The sequence below is a fragment of the Dendropsophus ebraccatus genome, chromosome 3, assembly GCF_027789765.1.
Source record: "Dendropsophus ebraccatus isolate aDenEbr1 chromosome 3, aDenEbr1.pat, whole genome shotgun sequence".
Lineage (NCBI taxonomy): Eukaryota > Metazoa > Chordata > Amphibia > Anura > Hylidae > Dendropsophus > Dendropsophus ebraccatus.
Window position 1 is genome coordinate 53630161 of NC_091456.1, and position 20493 is coordinate 53650653.

General features: G+C 40.9%; 1 protein-coding gene across 1 annotated transcript in view; it reads left to right on the forward strand.

The window, feature by feature from the left end:
• Positions 1 to 1136: 1136 nt before the first annotated feature.
• Positions 1137 to 20493, forward strand: part of SLC28A3 (solute carrier family 28 member 3) — a 76569-nt gene continuing 57212 nt past the window's right edge. Inside the window, exon 1 of the mRNA XM_069961782.1 lies at positions 1137 to 1225. Coding sequence (XP_069817883.1) covers positions 1175 to 1225 — 51 coding nt within the window. The 5' untranslated portion in view covers positions 1137 to 1174. The remainder of the gene's footprint in view (positions 1226 to 20493) is intronic.

Here is a 20493-nt window from a genome sequence, read left to right on the forward strand (position 1 = left end):
ACTATGAGGAAAGGCGGCTGTCTATGATCATTATTTGCGCCCGTCATTATCAAAAGATGGCCGCCTTTTCCCAATAACTGCCCGCCCATTCCAATAGTGGGAACATAGCCTGAATATTGCACTGGGGGACAGTAGTTCCTGTGTTCCCTGTGGCGGACATCATGGTGCATAATTTTGCTCTTAGAATGTAAGATAGGCCCAGACATGGGGCCTGTACTCATCCAAACATACATATACAAAATCACTTTCCCCATAAGCCCAATATAATATATATAACACAAACACTGACCATCAGGCCAGGACCCACAGACGAATATGGAAGACCCACCATCTATCTGCAAATATTTGTATCAGTATATATACAGTATATATATATATATATATATATATATATATATATATTTATATATGGATATTTTATGCATATATGTACAAGTAAGAACATACAGGTGGACAGTATGTGTAATAGGGTTATGAAGGGGGAGATTTATTAAACATGTTGTAAAGTGAAACTAGCTCAGTTGCCCCTAGTAACCAATCAGATTCCACTTTTCATTTTCCAAAGTTTGTGAAAAACGAAAAGTGGAATCTGATTGGTTACTAGGGGCAACTGAGCCACTTTCACTTTACAACATGTTTAATAAATCGCCCCCTATTACACATCCTGTCCACCTACTTTTGCACCACCCTGTATATTATATACAATAATCCAGAAATTCTTGTAGCCTTTGACACGTCTGTAGTCCTAAATTACCAGATATATTTAGGATGGCATGAATATATACACATATTTATAATTTGAGAATTTATATATAATCCCATTTCCCATGTTATAATGGACTGCACGAAATATCAATCATTTCATATATGTACGTCAGTTTCTGTGTTACTCACAAAGTTAACTAACTTCTAATAGGAGTGATGCGAGCACATTGTGCAAGATTGAAATGTATGTCACCTCTGGGTAAATAGAGCACTGACGACGTGAAGTTGTACCAGTTCCCATCTTTATATGGAAATGAGCAATTTAAAGTCTTTAGCAATCAATGTAAGAATGAACGAGGATGTTTCTTAAAGGGTGGAGCAAGGAAACCTGGGAGTGACTTAAGGCAGGTAAATCTCTGCACTTGTGTACTCAGGAATCACTCGTGGTTGGAGCATTTAGAAATTCTTAATGGAGCTCAGTGTAAAAACCCAAGATGGTCTCACTAACTCTGCTTTTGAGGTAAGAAAATTGATTGTTTAGATAAATAGATATAGTACATACATACATACTTTAGCTGTTGTTTTGTACCAGTCATATATTTACAGTGAGACTGTGCTTTCCGTAAGTATACAAGCGAGGAACAGGTGCAGTCAGAAACACAATAACAAATATAGTAAGACAATGGATCCGTGCAAATTGCCAAACGCACCATGTTATGACTTGTTCATTTAGATGCTTTTTGCCAAATAGCCTTGCTCACTGCTTACTGGAGAAGGAGCTGTCTTTAAAAGAGGTGTGTAATCTATGTTTCATTTTCCAGCTTGGGTAAAGGAAGAAAACGAGTTAGAAAACTGTACCTGAAATATTATGGGATCTTCACATAGAACAGATTTTAGTAAAATACTTACCGTAGTTCTCAACCCATTGAAAATGAATATAAAGTGCTAAAAATATCGTTTAAAAAAATATATTCTTATCGTTCATTCCACGCGACAAAAAAACAGTGCAGAAAAATGTGCGACAGACGAAATGTTTTGTGATCTGACATTATACTCTATGTTAGCATGTTAGAAAAATATTTTCTGATGGAAAGGAAGGGCCACTGCTTTTATCTCATAAAATCCAAATAATTCCTTTATAGCAAAAAAAAAGGACAAAACTGCAAACTTTAAAGAAAAAAAAAAAAAACTTTGTCTGACTTTGCATGCCCACTATGTGACAACTTGGGTCATCAGAACTTTGTGGTAAGGCCAGGATTTTCTTATAATACAGATGGAAAATGTGCCTGTAATGTGTTTTATGTGGTGAGTATTAGTGATCGTGTAAATGCAAATTATTCAGCAAGTTCACTCTTCTCTAGTCAGTAGTGATGAGCAAACTTTCCTAATGTTTGGATTTGTCCAAACCCAAACTCTCTGCAGTCAGATGCAGCCATAGGGAGTCTGGGAAGATATGGATACAGTCATAGGCTATATCCACACTTCCCTAGAAGCCCTAGGGCTGCATCCAACTTCTCCAGCCACCAGGAGTCAAATGCTGAGCGTTCAGGTTCAGATGAACCCAAACATTCAGCAAGTTTACTCATCACTACTAGAGAGTATAGAGGTAGTAGCAGAACCTGAGCATTGTTGTCTTACAGGGCTCACATCCTTTTCTCACATCAGGCTAGGGTTACATAGTGCGCTGCCTTGTCACATGGCCACTTCACTCATACAAGTGAGTAGGTTATGTGGTGACCTGCAAGCAGCCATGACTGCAACCATGCAGTCACTAAAATTCCATTCTGGATGGACTTTTTGCAACTGCAGGGTCGCAGCCTCCTATGGGTCGCAATGTGACTTCATTCACATGATGAGGGTATGAGAGAAGGCATCCCCTAAGAAGGCATCTCCTGACCAGGAAATATAACAGGCAGTGCAACATGGCATGAATGGGAATCTCCTTGTTTCCAGCATTGGTTTGCATCCTTGTAATCTACTGATCGTGTGAATAGCCCAATAGACAACAATGTGCACTAACTCGAATACGGTCATAAGGATCCATAGATTATGGGAGGTGTGAGTGTCAGGCCTTTTTGTGGATCTGATGACCAAACTGATAGATTGAATACTAGAACAGAATACACAGGCTTAATTTATAAGTCATTGTTCTAATTATCATGTAAGATCTATGTAGCACAGGTATGCAGGTCAATTAAAGTGATCTCTAGCTGGCTGTTTGTCAATGCCGTCAATTATGATAAAATCTATTCTGATCACTATACCTAATAATATTAACGTCTGATCCTTAAGCTGTCACTAACTTTTTAGCTTTCTAGGTTTTTCTGGCGGTAAATGACAGTGACACATGAACAGTTTAGTCACTAGGCTTTTTCTTAAAGTGAATCTGTCATCTGAAATTTACATTCTTACTGCTGGCATTGTTAGATAGTGGTTAGGATAAGGAGACACATGGTACCTTTCATATATCTGTCTGTGCTTCCATAACATAAAACTATTTTACTCTCAAAGAAGTTTCCCTAAGCTCCAGGGCTGTAACTCCTCCTCGCCACCCCCCCCCCCCTCCCTCCAAACCCTATATCTCCGCCATTGTCAGTTTCCAACTTTTATTTCAATGACAATTGAGTCATCTCAGTCATGAGCTATGCATACAAACCGTGAAATTCAGCTACATCCCGAAATTTAAAAAAATTAAAAAAAACACAATAGCCCAGATTTATCTGTTGGAGACAAAAATGTGTATAACAGATAGCAACCAATCGCAGCTCAGGTTTTGTTTCTCAAAAATGTGTCACATCAGACAGATTGCTATACCTTCAAGGCTTTATTTATGCTTCATTATAAAATCCATAGGGCATACATAGAGCATGGTGTGAACATGTTTGAAGCAGAGTACCACTCTAAATCATCACATATCACAATACTGTCTGTTCACAAGGATCTCCTAAAGGGAACAAAAACATCCAATTCCATTCTACACTGATTAACCCCTTATAAGCAGTAAGCACAGTGTTTAAAAGGGGCCCCTTGTGGCACTGTGCACACTAGAGATAAACGCAATTCAAGCATGCTTAAGTCTGTCCAAAGCCAAAAGTCTCTGCGTTTGATGCAGCCCTAGGGAGTCCTGAAAAACATTGACATAGCCTATGGCCTATGGCTATATCCGTGTTTTCCAGGCAGCCTTAGGGTTGCATCCAACATCTTCTGCCATCGATAATTAAAGGGGTTGGCCACTTAATAGTAAAATAATTCAGTGTACAATATTAGTAGGTGTACTCACGGTATATACTGTGTACCTCATAGAGCTAAAATCAGACTCCCCTCCTCTGGGCTGCCCTGCTCTGTTTTGTTTCTGACCATTAAATGGCCAACATGGAGGAGCTTGTGACCATGCCCCGCCCACTGTGTGCTCCATACACATATACAGACTCAGGGGTGGACACTGGGGGGCGGGGCACGGTCACATGCTCCTCCGTGTCGGCCATTTTATGGACAGGAACACCACAGAGCAGGGCAGCACAGCCTGGAGGAGGGATGTGATTTTAGCTCTATAAGGTACACAGGGAGCTGCTGTCAGTATATACAGTGAGTACACTTACTAATACTATACACTGAACTATTTTACTATTTACTGAACTATTTTAAAGTGGCCAACCCCTTTAAATGCCAAAACTTTGGGGGTTTGGACGGACTTGAGCATGCTCGAGTTGTGCTCATCTATACTGTACACTGGTCAAGTAAATATGGCTACAATTAGAAAGCCTGTGGTCACGACAAGTATTCTCTATGGTAAATCTTGTCATTTCCCATATGTGGTTTCTAATCCTCCTGTGGGTGAATTAACATGAGCTTAGAGAAACTGTTCTACTGAATTCTTTGCTTTCTTTGAACAAAAACTTCTTTAAGCTTTCCTTGGACAATTTTTTTAATGGGGTGGGAGGCTGAAAAATTTGGAGTTTTTTCTGACAGTTTTTCTGGTGTTTTCTAATTTTTGTGTAAATTAGTGTTACGTGTTAATAAGTGCATTGGCTGTGGGGAGTTGGAAAATGCTAGTTCATTTTACTCTTTATGCAATTTTACTCCCACGCCATATGCCACTACTCCTTACAAAAAGCCTTTAAAATATGGTGACAACTCAGAAATTTTTTTTTTTTAAATGAAACTTAAAAGTTGTATTCATTGTGTTAATGAGTATCCGGGTACAGCTCATGGAGTAATTCCAGAAGTCGTGTCCTCTGTTAATAACTCACTTAGGAAGTATTCATCCCAAATACAGCCGTATACTATTACCTAATCACCATATCACTCCAGACATGGATTGCTCATATAAGGGATAGTCATAATAAGCAATGTATACATATGTATATAGAATACTGAGGGCACAGGATCTGGTCCATATTGTGGATCTGTTGCATTAGATACAAATGCATCTTCTTCTCCATTAAATATTTCAAATGCTTTGTTGTTTTCTTTCCTTTATATTTAGTAAACCATTCCACTAGTCACTTATCCAGTACTAGTAAAGGACAGTTAAATAATGACCGCAAAAAAAACTCTTCCAATTCTAAGGCCCCATGCACACATCAGGAAAATGTATCCAGATTTCTTATCAGGAAATCCAAATACTTATGTGGACCCATTGGGTTCTATTAGGCACAGACTCCCTTCAGGATTTTTTTTTTCTTTTTACTGAAGGGTGTCCGTTCTGGAAAATAGGTCAGGAAATTATAGCACCTGTCTTAGTTTCTTCCAGAATTCTGGCACGGATGCCCCCATAGAAGTCTATTGGAGCATCCGAAATTACAGATGCTTTCCGGATGCGTGTCTGGAAAGCCTCTTAAATTATGGATGCTACAATAATTTTTTTTCTCTGATCAGAAAATCCTGAAAGCACGTCTGATGGTTTACTAATTGTAAATTTTGACTGCCATCAGGAAAGACTGATGATTTCCTGAAGTCTCCTGATCAGTATTTCTTAACAGTAAACTGACACAGACGTATGCATGAGCTCTCTGCTGCCACCTCTGTCCATGTCAGGAACTGTCCAGTAGTAGCAAATCCCCGTAGATGGCAGCATAGGGGGCCATGTCAAACTGGAAAGAACAACTTTACTTCAGAAAAACTTCATAAAGAGAAACTGCTACCAATTGTGACCATATCCTTACTGTCACTTACAGGTCACTGCTGAATTGTTGCACAAAAAACTTTCAGCAAACTTTAAAAGTGGTACTCCAGCTGAAAAAAAAAATCTTTCAAATCAACTGGTGTCAGAAAGTGCCAGAAATTTGTAATTTACTTCTATTTAAAAAGTCCCCAGTCTTTTGGTACTTATCAGCTGCTGTATGTCCTGCAGGCGTATTCTTTCCAGTCTGAAACAATGCTCTCTGCCGCCACCTCTGTCCATGTCAGGAACTGTCCAGAACAGTAGCAAATTCCCATAGAAAACCTCTTCTGCTCCTCTCAAGACTGAAGGAAACACACCACTTCCTGCAAGACATGCTGGAAGACTGGAGATTTTTTAATAGAAGTAAATTACAAATGTCCGGCACTTTCTGACACCAGTTGATTTAAAAGAAAAAACATTGTTGCTTGAGGACCCCTTTAAAGTTTAGTGTAATAGAATAGAATTAAGCAACTACATTGACAAAGCATTGCTAGACTAGCAAGGTTTTCTTAGTTTTAGGTAGTTTTCATCCTTCTGAAGGGAAGCATACCTATTCTTGGTGCATTACCTAAAAAGAAGTCTCCATACAACACCAGGTCTCTTTAGTGACAATGATTCCCCAAGCTGAATTGCATCTATGGAATATCACTAGCCAGCCTAATCTGTATTTATGAGGGGCAAGAACTTTAAACTGCTGTCTACATATGGGTGACTTTTTCCTTTGAAGGAGATTCTGATTGATTCAGTGTTCTACAGAAGAGCAAACTCAGATACTTTTTTGCTGCATTTCCTGAAAATAGATCTTGCGGCCTTCCATTACCGGTGGCCTAAGTAGTTGGATGCAGCCCTGGGGAGTCCTGGAAAACATGGATACAGCCTATCACAGACTTCCTGCATCCAACTTATTCAGCCACCAATAATCAAATGTTGCATGTTCGAGTACGGACAGACCCCAGCGTGCTTAAGGTTCACAAGATAAGGTCTGACTGGTCCACCAACCTAGAACGCAGGTGAATAGGTATAATTGCTTCTTTGTATCCAGTGTTATACTAAATAGATGTAACAAAACACAGTTACTGTTTTGTATCAAATACAGTTGAGGGTGTAAGCACAAGATTAACTTCTTCATGCCAGAGACACTGAAGTAAATGACACAGTACTGATAACCTGTTAATGATTTGTTGCGTATACACACCACTCACCCCTCTTGAATTTCGTCTCGCGTTGTTTCGGTTTCAGTCCGTCCTTGTCAGCATATGGTTACAACCACACATAATCTTTTTTAGGCTATTTGGTCGCTGTTTGTTTTTTTTTGGATGACCCTCGTTTCACACCCAAATAACGTCCTTTATTCCACAAATAGTGACTGATGTTTTAAAATAACATTGGTTATTTGGAATGGCAACAGTCCAAAAAAAAAAAAAAAAAAGCCAAACAAAGATGTTGCATGGTCGTGGCCTATAGATGGTAATTAAAATCTGGCTTGGATGTGCTCTATTAAGTACAACCGGGAACCTGAGGCCACTGAATCCACTTGCTAGTTGGCAAAAACTTTGAAAGTCCATTTCACTGGGTCATTACTGGTCGGGTACATTACTGTGGCACATTACCGTTTGTTAGCTGCTGTATTGAGTGGCTTTTTGCACAGATAGATAATCATAGTAGCTGAATGCGTTTTGGGGCCCTCTTTGGCTCATTCCTCAGCAGCAATGGTAATCACATGGTGAATTGGACTTTCAAATTTGGCACCAACTGGCGCATGGATTTAACATCCCCAGGTGCCCATTGCACATGCCCTATCCTCCAATTATATTTAACAGAGCACATTCAGCACCAGATGTCATTTACCATCTATACACTGATAAGGAAGGATCACTGCCGGAGCCCTGTGAGGCGAAACTCAAGACGGGTGAGCGGTGTATATATACAAGTCATCAACAGGTCATCAGTACTACCTCATTTATTGACTTACTTCATATTATGCAACCGATGTTGCTGACATTAAGAGGTTAATTGTTTAATCTACTCACACCCTCAAATATATTTGACACAAAACAGTAACTGTGCTTTGCTACATCTATTTATTATTACACTGGATACAAAGCAGCAATTATACCTATTCACCGGCATTCTGGTTTCGGGAACTGTCACACCAAATCTTTTGTGGCCACACATTAATATTGTGACTTGTAAATATCTTTGCAATTTTAAAATTAGAACCATATATGTATATTATTTCTATACTTTTATTAATATACTTTCTATACTTCTTGTATGTGAATCTATTTTTGTTATCTTTTCTATATACAGTATTTTACTTTTTTTATTTATGTTTTTTCCATTTTTCTATTCATTTATTTTCCATTTATGTATTATTATATGTGTACCATTAAATATATTCCTCCAACTTATGCATATAACTTTAAGGCTAGATTCACACTATGTATAAAGACAGCCATCTTTCATAATATGCATAGTATTTAAAAAATAGGGGCGGCTATTTGTACAAAGACGGCTAATTATTATGAAAGATGGCTGTTATTTTTTACACAATGTGAATTTAGCCTTAGGCCGGGTTCACACTAAGGGTCCTATTCCACGGGCCGAGGAGGGCCCGATCAACGATGTAAACGAGCGGCGATCTGCTAGATTGCCGCTCGTTTACTGGGCCTATTCCACGGCCCGATGATCGTTGAGCGAGGGCTGCAAGGACATCGTTACCGATGTCCTTGCAGCCCTTGCAGCATCATACATTACCTGGCTGCAGGGCTTGTCCTCCGCTCCGTCTCCTCCCCGGGTCCCCCGCGCTCTATCTTCTGAATGGCCGGTCAGCTGAGCGCTCTGTTCATTCAGAAGATGGGGCCGATCCGGCCGATTATCGTTACTGTGGAATAGGGCTCTTAGTATGACAGCGGCCGTTCTGGCCATGTCCATGTCACAGAACAGCCGCTGTCAGTGAAGTTCATTTCCTTTTAATTGAAATGCAGGCGGATTTGAGTATGCCTACATTCAAATTTACAATAGCCGACAATGTAAAGTGCAACCGGAGCCGCACTTTACATTGTCTGCTCTGTCAGTCTTGTGCAAGGATTTAATCAATGTATTTTTTCATTTATTAACAGCTGGTGTTGCAATCTGCAACAACAGCTGTTATTAAATGCAAAAATATGTTGTGTAAACATAGCCTTGTTCTGTATTTTATTTGTATAACTAGGATTTAGTAATACACAATTTACCATCACCCAGTTACTTGGTGTCCAGCATGGAAGACCATTTGCACTATATTTTAGTATGTGTATTGATGTACTGCAGTTTTGTTGCTATTCTTTTTATTAGAATTTTTACACCTGATTGGGGACCATATGCTTGTTGGTATTTTGAGCTAATGAAGAAAACCATATCAGCTTCCTAGCAACCAAAAAAAAACTGCATTTCATTCCAAGTGTGGTATTGGGGATGTAAGGGGGATCACAGACAATGGTGATATACCATTTGAATGCCACTAATAAATACCTGGGTGAGGGGGTCGAACATGGTTGTCTATGCAGCCTCCAAAAAAACAGCAGTGCAGAGTCAATGGGAGTCAAAGTGTTAAGCCCCTTTTACACTGTGGTCGATTATTGATAAGGAGCATTGCTAGAAACGCTGCTTTGGCCAATAATTAGCCTGTATAAAAGTGGCAGCAATCAGTCGAGGAGCGGGAAGACGCCCAGTCTTTGGTTGATCTCATTGTTTGTGCTATGGCAGAATTTCTCACTATCAGACACACATCTCTCTATATAAACAGAGTATGTACAGCTAATAGCAGTACACTGTATTTCAATGGCCGCACGAACAATACAGTGATTGCTGGCTGAAGTCACTGCAAACAAGCACCAGGGCTGCTGATTGGCGCTCACTTGCTTCCTTGCCGTGTTAATCCGGCCGTGTAAAAGTCCTTTGCTATGGCTGATTTATCTAAAGTCCTGTGATTGGTGTGGATTACACTGGTTAGACCCATTACAGTCAAGCATTGCTGACATACAGTATGGTATTGATATAAAACCAATGATCAACCAATGACATTAAAGGGAATATGTCAGCCGGAGACCAGACCTAACAATCACGGCAGTTTCTCAAGACGGGACCAGCAGCCGGAGCATCACCCGGAGGAGAGGGTAAGGGTCCTATTACACGGAGCAATTTTTAACGACTAACGATAAACGATCGCAAACGAGATTGTTTATTGTTAACCTGAAATCGTTCACCATATTACACAGAACGATAATCATTAGATACGATCGTTATTACAATCGTTATTGCGATCGTTACTATGATCGTTTATTCCTTCTGATCTTAGGAAAACAATGGGCAACGTGCAATTACACTGAACTATTAGTGAAAAAATGCGGAACTTGAGCGAACGAACGTGGAATTACAGCGAACGATTAGCAAACGATTAACAATAATTTTAGGTTAAGATCTAAATCAACGACATACGAACGATTTTTCGATCGTTGCCTGCAATTACACAGAACGGTTATCGTTTAAATTTTTTCCTCAATAATCGTCCCATGTAATAGGGCCCTAAGTAACCAGGTTTTTATTAAGGGGAAGGGTGGGTTTGGCCCGGTCTCCTAGCTGACAAGTTCCCTTTAAGAGGATATTTTGCCTGACCAAAATATCCTAATATCCAACAGTGAAACCTATGTAAAATCAACCTTAAATTTAAGTTAAATTAAGTTTAAAATTAAAAAAGTTTAAAATTAAGTTTAAAGTTAATTCCAATGAACTGTTATTGCAACAAATTTTTTATTTGACTTTCCCTTCTTTAATACAGAGATATTATTAGCTAATTCTCCGACTGAAACAGGAAGTTGTACACCTGAATCATGGTTTTCTCTTCTGCAGTTTCAGTAGTAACAGGTCTCCCTGCTTGCTGCATATGATGTATAAACCACCCTGGTTCCAACAGCCTAAATTATAACCTGGATTTATAGCTATTTGGCTTCAATTCAGTAATCCGGGTTCATTAGTATTAAATGACTATGCATCACTAGAGCTGACAATTTTCTTTTACGAGAGATGTTTACTGTTTTACTAGATGAATCACTTATTCTTCACACAAGTCTTCCTGAGAAACTCAGTTGCCGCCAAAACTTCCCCTAACCTTAAGTTATCATATACTGTATAATATCATCATATATTAAGTATCATATTATATTGTATCATATCATATTGATTAGATAGATTATAAACAACGCTTGTTCTGAATCTGCAATTTTTATCTTTCTACATGGTTGCATTCCTTTGCTATAAGCCCACAAAGGAGTCTAAGTAGTCCTCGTGAGCTAAGTAATCTTTTCCATGCATCAACATGCCCAGTTTGCCGACTAACAGCGGGGAAATGCACAAGGGTAGAAATCTACAAATTACAGATTCAGAAACAGCATCTTTTATCCTATTTATAGATGCCTTTAAAGGAGAAGTCCGGAGAAAATTTTTATTAAAGTATTGTATTGCCACCCAAAAGTTACACAAATCACCAATATACACTTATTACGGGAAATGTTTGTAAAGTGCTTTTTTCCTTCACTTACTACTGCATCAAGGCTTAACTTCCTGGATAAAATGGTTATGTCACAACCCGACTGCCAGAGCTGTGCAGCTTTGGCTGCTGGAGAGGATGATGGCAGGAGGACACTGAGGGACACAGGACACTTAAGGGACACTGAGCATCCCTCTGCCATCATTCTCTCCAGCAGCCACAGCCCGCACAGCTCTGGAAGTCGGGTCGTGACATCACCATTTTATCCAGGAAGTGAGGCCTTGATGCATTAGTAAGTACAGGGAAAAAAGCACTTTATGTGCATTTCCCATGATAAGTGTATATTGGTGATTTGTATAACTTTTGGGGGGCAATACAATACTTTAATAAAAATTTTCACCGGACTCCTTTAAGACAGGCTAGAGGAAGGTGGGTTGGAGGTTAGTCTTTTCACCTATGTAATACTGCCCTCGCTGCCAGATCAGACTGAAGTTCTCCTAAAATAAGTAATGGGGACATTACATTTATTGAAGGAGATAAAGCAGTCACTGACTATTTGAATAGCTACTTCTGATTAGTATTTTCTAGAGGAGGCTTTCACAATCACAGTATGGTTGGACACAGTATTGGCTCCACTTGTATAGATTCAGCCCCAGTGTTTTCAGAGGCAGAGGTTTTCAGACACTAAAATGGATCAATTTTTTACAGTTTTTTTTCCATAATGAAAGCCAATTGAAAAACAGCTCAATACAGATACACACAAATAAATACATTTTTTCATCCGTTTTTTTGCAAGAAACATATGAAAAAATGCACTGTAAAAAATGCAGTGAAGCTAGCCAAACCTACATTTGTTAGATGACCAAAAAGCAAGATATAGGGGTAAGAGAGAAAGACTGTACACACGACATGGCCCAACAAAGTGTTTCAGGTGGACTCAGTAGAGTTTTATTAGTAATACATCACACTGTGCATCATAGACTATTATAAATAATGTCCATGCACATCGTATCTTATTGGTGCAGGTTGATCCAAATAGCCATAAATAAATATATATAACAACCGCACACGACTCCAGAGTTGTTTGCTTATTCTGCCATCTTTTTATTATTTACATGTACAGTTTTCCAAGACTTGTATGAATTCATAATAATTAGTATACCCAATCAAGGGGACGTTTCGGTCGAATGACCTTTTTCAACCAGGTATCTGTAGACAATGATTATATATATATATATATATATATATATATATATATATACACATATGTTAGTTTGAACTAATACATATAGATTTCAACCAACAATGATAACATTGTTGGTTGAAATCTATATGTATTAGTTTAAACTAACATATGTGTATATATATATATATCATTGTCTACAGATACCTGGTTGAAAAAGGTCATTCGACCGAAACGTCCCCTTGATTGGGTATACAAACTATTATGAATTCATACATTTGCTTGAAAAGAACTATATTGTAATCCGTATTCTTCTTCTTCTTCCGTTTCTTCTTCCAGCCATTTTTCTGCGCGTAATACAGCCTGAACCGCTTTGCGCACACACTCCATTCAAACTGCGTTTTAAAGCCCTCGGCGGTGTGTGGTGTGCTATCTATTTTTCGTTTCGATCGGATTTGTCGTTTTTAAGAAATTTACGTTAAACGACCCCAAATTTCCCATAGAAAATAATGGCCCATTACAAATAATGGCCACACTCTAACCGCTAACAGCCAATCACAGCACATATGCAAATAGCTGAAATATAGCAGCCAATAGGAACTCTAAGGTTTTGTCAGGCAATGTATCACACCATCCACAGTCACATGTCCACTATTGGCCAATAGAAGATGTAATATGTGGAAGGTCCTTAATGAATTTGTCTCACTGACATGAGGAAGATTGTCATGGTAACCGAGCAATGATCTTTACCATTATAAGTACCCAGATCGCTCTTAAAGGGACCCAGGTCGCTCTTAAAGGAACGCAAGTCGCTCTTAAAGGGACCCAAGTCGCTCTTAAAAGGACGGGACCCAAGTCACTCTTAAAGGGTCCCATGTAGCTCTTAAAGGGATCCAAGTCGCTCTTAAACTGACAGGACCCAAGTTGCTCTTAAACGAACGGGACACATGTTGCTCTTAAAGGGACCCAAGTCACTCCAAAAGGTATGGGACCTATGTCGCTCTTAAAGAGACACATGTCGCTAGAGCGACCTGGGTCCTTTTAATAGCGACCCGGGTCCCTTTAAGAGTGAACTGGGTCCCTTTAAGAGCCACCTATGTCCCTTTAAGAGCGTCCTGGGTCCCTTGAAGAGCGTCCTGGGTCCCTTGAAGAGCGTCCTGGGTCCCTTGAAGAGCGACCTGGGTCCCTTGAAGAGCAAAATATGTCCCTTTAAGAGTGAAATATGTCAATTTAAGAGCGACCTGGGTCCCTTTAAGAGCGAAATGGGCCCCTTTAACCCTTTAAGGACATGGCCCATTTTCGTTTTTACGTTTTCGGTTTTTCCTCCTTGTGTTTAAAAGGTCATAGCACTTGCATTTTTCCACCTAGAAACCCACATGACCCCTTATTTTTTGCGTCACTAATTGTACTTTGCAATTACAGGCTGAATTTTTACATAAAGTACACTGCGAAACCAGAAAAAAATTCGAAGTGTGGTGAAATTGAAAAAAAAAACGCATTTCTTTTATTTGGGGGAAATGTGTTTTTACGCCATTCACCCTGGGGTAAAACTGACTTGTTATGCATGTTCCTCAAGTCGTTACGATTAAAACGATATATAACATGTATAACTTATATTGTATCTGATGGCCTGTAAAAAATTCAAACCGTTGTTAACCAATATACGTTCCTTAAAATCGCTCCATTCCCAGGCTTATAGCGCTTTTATCCTTTGGTCTATGGGGCTGTGCGAGGTGTCATTTTTTGCGCCATGATTTGATCTTTCTATCGGTACCTTGATTGCCCATATACGTCTTTTTGATCGCTTTTTATTAATTTTTTTCTGGATTTGATGCGACCAAAAATGCGCAATTTTGCACTTTGGGATTTTTTTGCGCTGACGCCGTTTACCGTACGAGATCAGGAATGTGATTAATTAATAGTTCGGGCGATTACGCACGCGGCGATAGCAAACATGTTTATTTATTTATTTATTTGTTTACTTTTATTTAAAACCTGGGAAAAGGGGGGTGATTCAGACTTTTATTAGGGGAGGGGGCTTTTTACTATTAACAACACTTTTTTTTTTTTTTTTACACATATACTAGAAGCCCCCCTGGGGGACTTCTAGTATATACACTGTGATCTCTCATTGAGATCTCTGCAGCATAGATATGCTGCAGAGATCCATGAGATCGGCACTCGTTTGCTTTCGGCTGCTGCAGCCGAAAACGAACGAGTGCCGAGCCGAGGACGGCGCCATCTTGGACGCGTCCCCGGCCGGCATCAGTAACGGAGATCGCTCCTCCGGGACAAGGTCCCGGAGGAGCGATCTCCCCCACTAGACCCCAGGGAAACGTTGCCTCCGGTAATCGGAGGCAGCTGTCAACTTTGACAGCTGCCTCCGATTAGCTAATTAGCGGGCACGGCGATCAGACCGTGCCCGCTAATAGCGGCGGTCCCGGGCTACACGCGGCACCCGGGATCGCGGCACTTCAAAGCGGGGCCGCCGCGCGGCCCCGCTTTGAAGTGCAAGTGAGGACATAGGACGTACCGGTACGTCCTATGTCCTTAAGAGGTTAAGAGCGACCAGGGTCCCTTTAAGAGCGAAATGGGTCCTTTTAAGAGCAAAATATATCCCTTTAAGCGTGAAATTGGTCCCTTTAAGAGCGACCTGGGTCCCTTTAAGAGCGAAATATCTCCCTTTAAGAGCGACCTGGGTCCCTTTAAGAGCGACCTGGGTCCCTTTAAGAGCGACCTGGGTCCCTTTAAGAGCGACCTGGCTCCCTTTAAGAGCGACCTGGGTCCCTTTAAGAGCGAAATGGGTCCCTTTAAGAGCGAAGGGACCCAGGTCGCTCTTAAAGCGACCCCGGTCGCTCCTAAAGGGACCCATTTTACTCTTAAAGGGACGGGAGCCAAGTTGCTCTTAAAGGGATGCGACCCAAGTCTCTTAAAGAGACGGCACCCAGGATTAAAGTTTCTCTTAAAAGCAAGTCACTGGTAAAGGGGCGCTCTTTTCAAGCACTATGTATTTCCCTGGAAATGCAAATCTAGTTTATACTGTGCATCATAGTGCCTCTCAGATATTTCTAGCTTAGCAAACCGAGCTAATAGATTTACAGGGCTTACCCAGCAAAAATATTTTTCTTTCAAATCAACTGGTGTCAGAAAGTTGTATAGATTTGTAATTTACTTCTATTTAAAAATCTCTTCCCATAAAAAAGTCTTCCTATACTTATCAGCTGCTGTATGTCCTGCAGGAAGTGGTGTTCTCTCTGTTGCCACCTCTGTCCAAACCAGGAATTATCCAGAGCGATAACAAACTCCCATAGAAAACCTCTTCTGCGCTGGACAGTTCCTGTTAGGGACAGAGATGGCAGCAGATAGCACTGAAAAGAAAAAAATTCCTGCAGGACATACAGCAGCTAATAAGTATGGGAAGACTTAAGATTTTAAAATTCCAAATCTATATAACTTTCTGAAACCAGTTGATTTGAAAGAAAAAAAATGTTGCTGGATAACCCCTTTAATTGCTGACATTTACTGTAGGTCTGGGTCGTTCTAGGATGTGCAACAGGAAAGCGAGTCCAATAAACTGTTCCTAGACTGGCACACAAGAGACCTTTGCTGTCCATAATATGCCCTCACATCTGACAGGGATCTAGCAGTCGTCAGCAGCAGGTTATTGGCTGCCTCCATGTATGTACGGCCAGTTGGCAGCTGTATGGGAACCATTAGTTTGAGATTTGCAGGGATCATGATTATTAGTCCTTGTGCTAAAAGGTCAATCAATAGGCAGCAATGATAAACAGTAACTAGTCGTTATGAGGCAATTAACTCAGGGAGCTACAAGTTACTCTTCACCTTTAACAAAGTGACTTTTGTTTCCTGCTTGGTAAGTTACCACATAGTAATTAGGCTTCTTGTCCAGTCATGTTATTTATTTGTCCTAGTCTTACCTTAGATTTCTACAATCCCACATGAAGAAGGAAATGTATATGGGTGTTGACAAGATAAAGGGCAATGGATCAACCAGTAATTACGTATGAAAGCTTCATGTGCATTATCCTAAACATAAAGATAAGTCAGACTAAGGATCCTATTACACGGCCCGATAATCATTTAACAAGGGCTGCATGGACATTGTTACCAATGTCCTTGCAGCCCTTGCTTAAACTCTATACATTACCTATCCATGGTCCAGGGCTCCTTTTGCGCTCTGCTTCTCCCCAGGTCCCGCACGCTGCAGCTCCAGAGCGGCCTGTCTCAGGTGACAGGCCGCTCAGCCAATCACTGGCCACGTCGGTCCCGGCCAATGATTGGCTGTCAGCTCAGACAGGCCGCTCTGAAGCTGGAGCGCGCGGGACCCAGTGAGAAGCAGAGCGCAAGAAGAGACCTGCAGCATGGATAGGAAATGTATACAGTTTGGAAATCGCTATTACACGTAGGTCGGCGCCCGACAATTATAGGCCCAAACCTATATCAATGATCAGGCGATGATCGTTGTCATCAGCTGATCGTTGTGTTTATTACACGGAGCAATAATCGGCCAGATGCAATCAATTTTAACAGTGTGTAAACATAGCCTTTCTGTGTTTTCAATCCACTTCTGGTTTTGTTGGCAAATACTGAGCAAAATACTGTGAGGGAACATAGCCTAAGACTGCTATACTGGACAGTTTTGCTAAGTCACAACCAGGTGTGGATCATTCTGAGTAAAAACTGCAACAAAACTCCCCTGTGTAATGCTGTGTTTACGATTTACGATATCAAAAGAACAATGTTTTCTTTACAACAATTAGTGTTTAGATGGAACAATATATCGTACGGAAAAATCGTTTTGCAATCGTTCTGCAATTGCCTAAGCCTATCTCGCTCATAGGTAAAATCAGTGAACGACTGTTTACACGGAACGATCTGCGAATATTTTACGAACTACGATTTGAGAACATGTTGTAAGATCAAAGTGAACCATTTCTTGCTCGTCGCTTGATCGTTCGCTGCGTTTACACATACGATTATCGTTCGAATTCGATTGTTATCGTGCAAAATCACACGATAATCGTTCTGTGTATACGCAGCACAAGATCAGCCTTATGGTATGTTTATACGGAACGATTATCGTTCAAATTTTCGCAATAACGGTTGCATTTGAGCGATACTCGGCTTGTGTAAACACAGCGAACGATCAAGTGACGAGCGAGAAATCATTCAATGTGATCTTTCAACATGTTCTCAAATCGTCGATTTTTTCTAACGCTGATCGTTATAAAAACCAAATCATTGCTTAAAAACTGTTAAACTCGATTGGGCGAATTATCGCTTTGTGTAAACGGACCATTAGGCTTGTGTCTATGAGATTCCAGCAACATTGCGCGGCTATTGGGAGGAGAAATGAGAGTTTGTCTTTCACTGTATTTGGAATTTATTCTGACTCTATGGGGGACATGTATCATCTGCCGTTCTGGGGTTTTTCGGCGGAATTTGCCGATTTGCGCAATATTTTATTCGCAAATAGCCGATTTGTGAATAAAATATTTGCAAATCGGCACTTTCCGCCGGGTACGCTGGGGGGCGGGGAGGGGGTGTGAAGGGGGCAGAACGGAGGGCGCGCGATTCACCATCCGTTCCGCAAAAAGATACGCCGAAAACCTACTCCAGTCCTCAGCTGGCGTAGGTTTTCGGCGGTGCGCACCAGAGCGCACGGGATTTATGTAGAGGCAGTCCGCCTCTACATAAATCCCCGTAGCACTGGAGATGTGGGGACATTTATAAGTCCGGCGTAAAAAACGCCGGACTTAATAAATGTCCCCCTATATGTGGAGACATAGCCTACAGCCTTAGACCATGTTCACACAATGAAAAAATCAATAAGCAACGTCCTTTATTGCAGATTGCAACAATGGCCATTGTTTATTGACAGCGCCCAGTTGCATTTGTTTCTATGGAACACTGGCCGCACTGTATACATTCTGTATACAGTGCGGCCGTTGTTCTCTGCCGCCGCACAAAAAAACGACGTTTATTTTGTGCGGTCGCAATTCACTGAACTGTGGCCGCTTAAAATTGTCTGCTCACACAATGGATAGTACAACCATTAGGCCGGGTGAACATCACAGAGAGCGGCCAGTGTTTCACACAGACGTGTCAAACACAGACCACTCTCATGCAATGTGTGAACGTGGCCTAAGGCTGCATTCACACTGCTGTGGTATATGGATGATATACGGTCTGTATGCCAGCTGTATAGACTGAACTCTTCACCTCTAACAGGACTCATTATTATGATGCAACGAGCTCTGGAAGGACTAGAGCAGTACGCTGCTGAGCTGGCATGGCTGTGTCAGTTCAATAGCTTAGTGCTTAAAGGGAACCTGTCACCCCCCGTGCCTGGGTGACAGGCTCCTGAACCCCCGCTAGAGCACCCTATACTCACCTAATCCCGCCGGGTCCTGCTTCTGGAGATGGTCGGGTCACAGAGATCTCAGCTGCTGCAGCCCGGCGCGCGCGCTCCTCAGATGAGTCCAACGCTCATAGAGAATGACGGAGCACTGGACTCTCCTGTCATTCTCTATGGGTGCTGGACTCATCTGAGGAGCGCGCGATCACGTGAGTATAGGGGGCTCTAACGGGGGGTCAGGAGCCTGTCACCCCGTCACCGGGGGTGACAGGTCCTCTTTAAACTGTTTCCACGCTCACTTGCCCATATTAAATTAGGATGCAGGGAGTCCACATAAGAGGTAAAGAATTCAGTCCCTGTTATACAGCTGGCATACAGACCGTACATCATCTATATATCACAGACGTGTGAACGCAGCCTGAGTAACTAGTAAATCAGTAACAATTATGTAGATTACTGTGCATTAAATGGAAAGGTAGGAGGTTTACCTACAATGATTAAACAGTATATTGTACCTAGATTTGTTTTTACTGATCAGAGCAAGAAGCTGAAACATATTCAGTTTACACTGTCTAATTTAAAGTTTTATTTCATTCTTAGTACATTGTTAGGGGGGCAGCTAAAAATCAAAAGCAAATTATATATAAAAAATATGTTTAACATAATTTGATTTAAGAAATAGGAAATTTTTTGTGTCCTCCCCCGGTGTCTTCCTGTAGTGTCTTTGGGTCCCCCACTGAACGCTCCCACCACCACTTCTAAAACAGAATCATCTCAACAGTAACAGCCCGCTCAGCCAATCACCGACTGAAGCAGGATTGTGCCATGCCCGGTGATTGTCCAAGATGGCTGTCACTGCCGAAATGAGTCCACCTCGTAAGTTGTGGCGTTAAAGTGGTGAGGTGGGAATAGGATGTTTATTACATTTCATGCTAGGGCAGCAGTATATAAAACAATGTACATGGCTGGTGTCCTATTTTAAGTGCTTTTCTGTAAGCCGAAGCAATAATTCAAAGTTACAGAAAATTACCTGACAAATGTACAAATCAGTTCATTGCATTAGGGCTAAAGGGGTATGCCACCAATTCTGAGAACTGGAATTAAATTGTTACTAGAACAAATGGTGCACATGCATTTCAATTCATTCTCTGTGGGGCCACCAAACATTCTCTGGTGCTGACCTAGTAAATGTTAGTGACCAGCAGCAGCGTTAACACTGTTACTGGTTATTTAACATTTAACCTCTATTTAAATAACCCTCCATTCCCTGAAATTGTAGTCAGATGAACAGAGGTCAGAAACAGAAAACAGAAACAGAAAACAAAACACTGGGTCCATCTAGTCTGCCCTTTTAGCATTTCCCTTTTTATTATAATCTTAGGATAGATATATCTTCATCCCAGGCAGGTTTACGTTCAGTTACTATAGATTTACCTACCACATCTGCTGAAATTTGCATTGTATGACAATTGTAGCCTTCCTTAAATGTGTATACAGGTCTGCAGGGACCGTGCAGAAAAGTAGCACAGAAACAA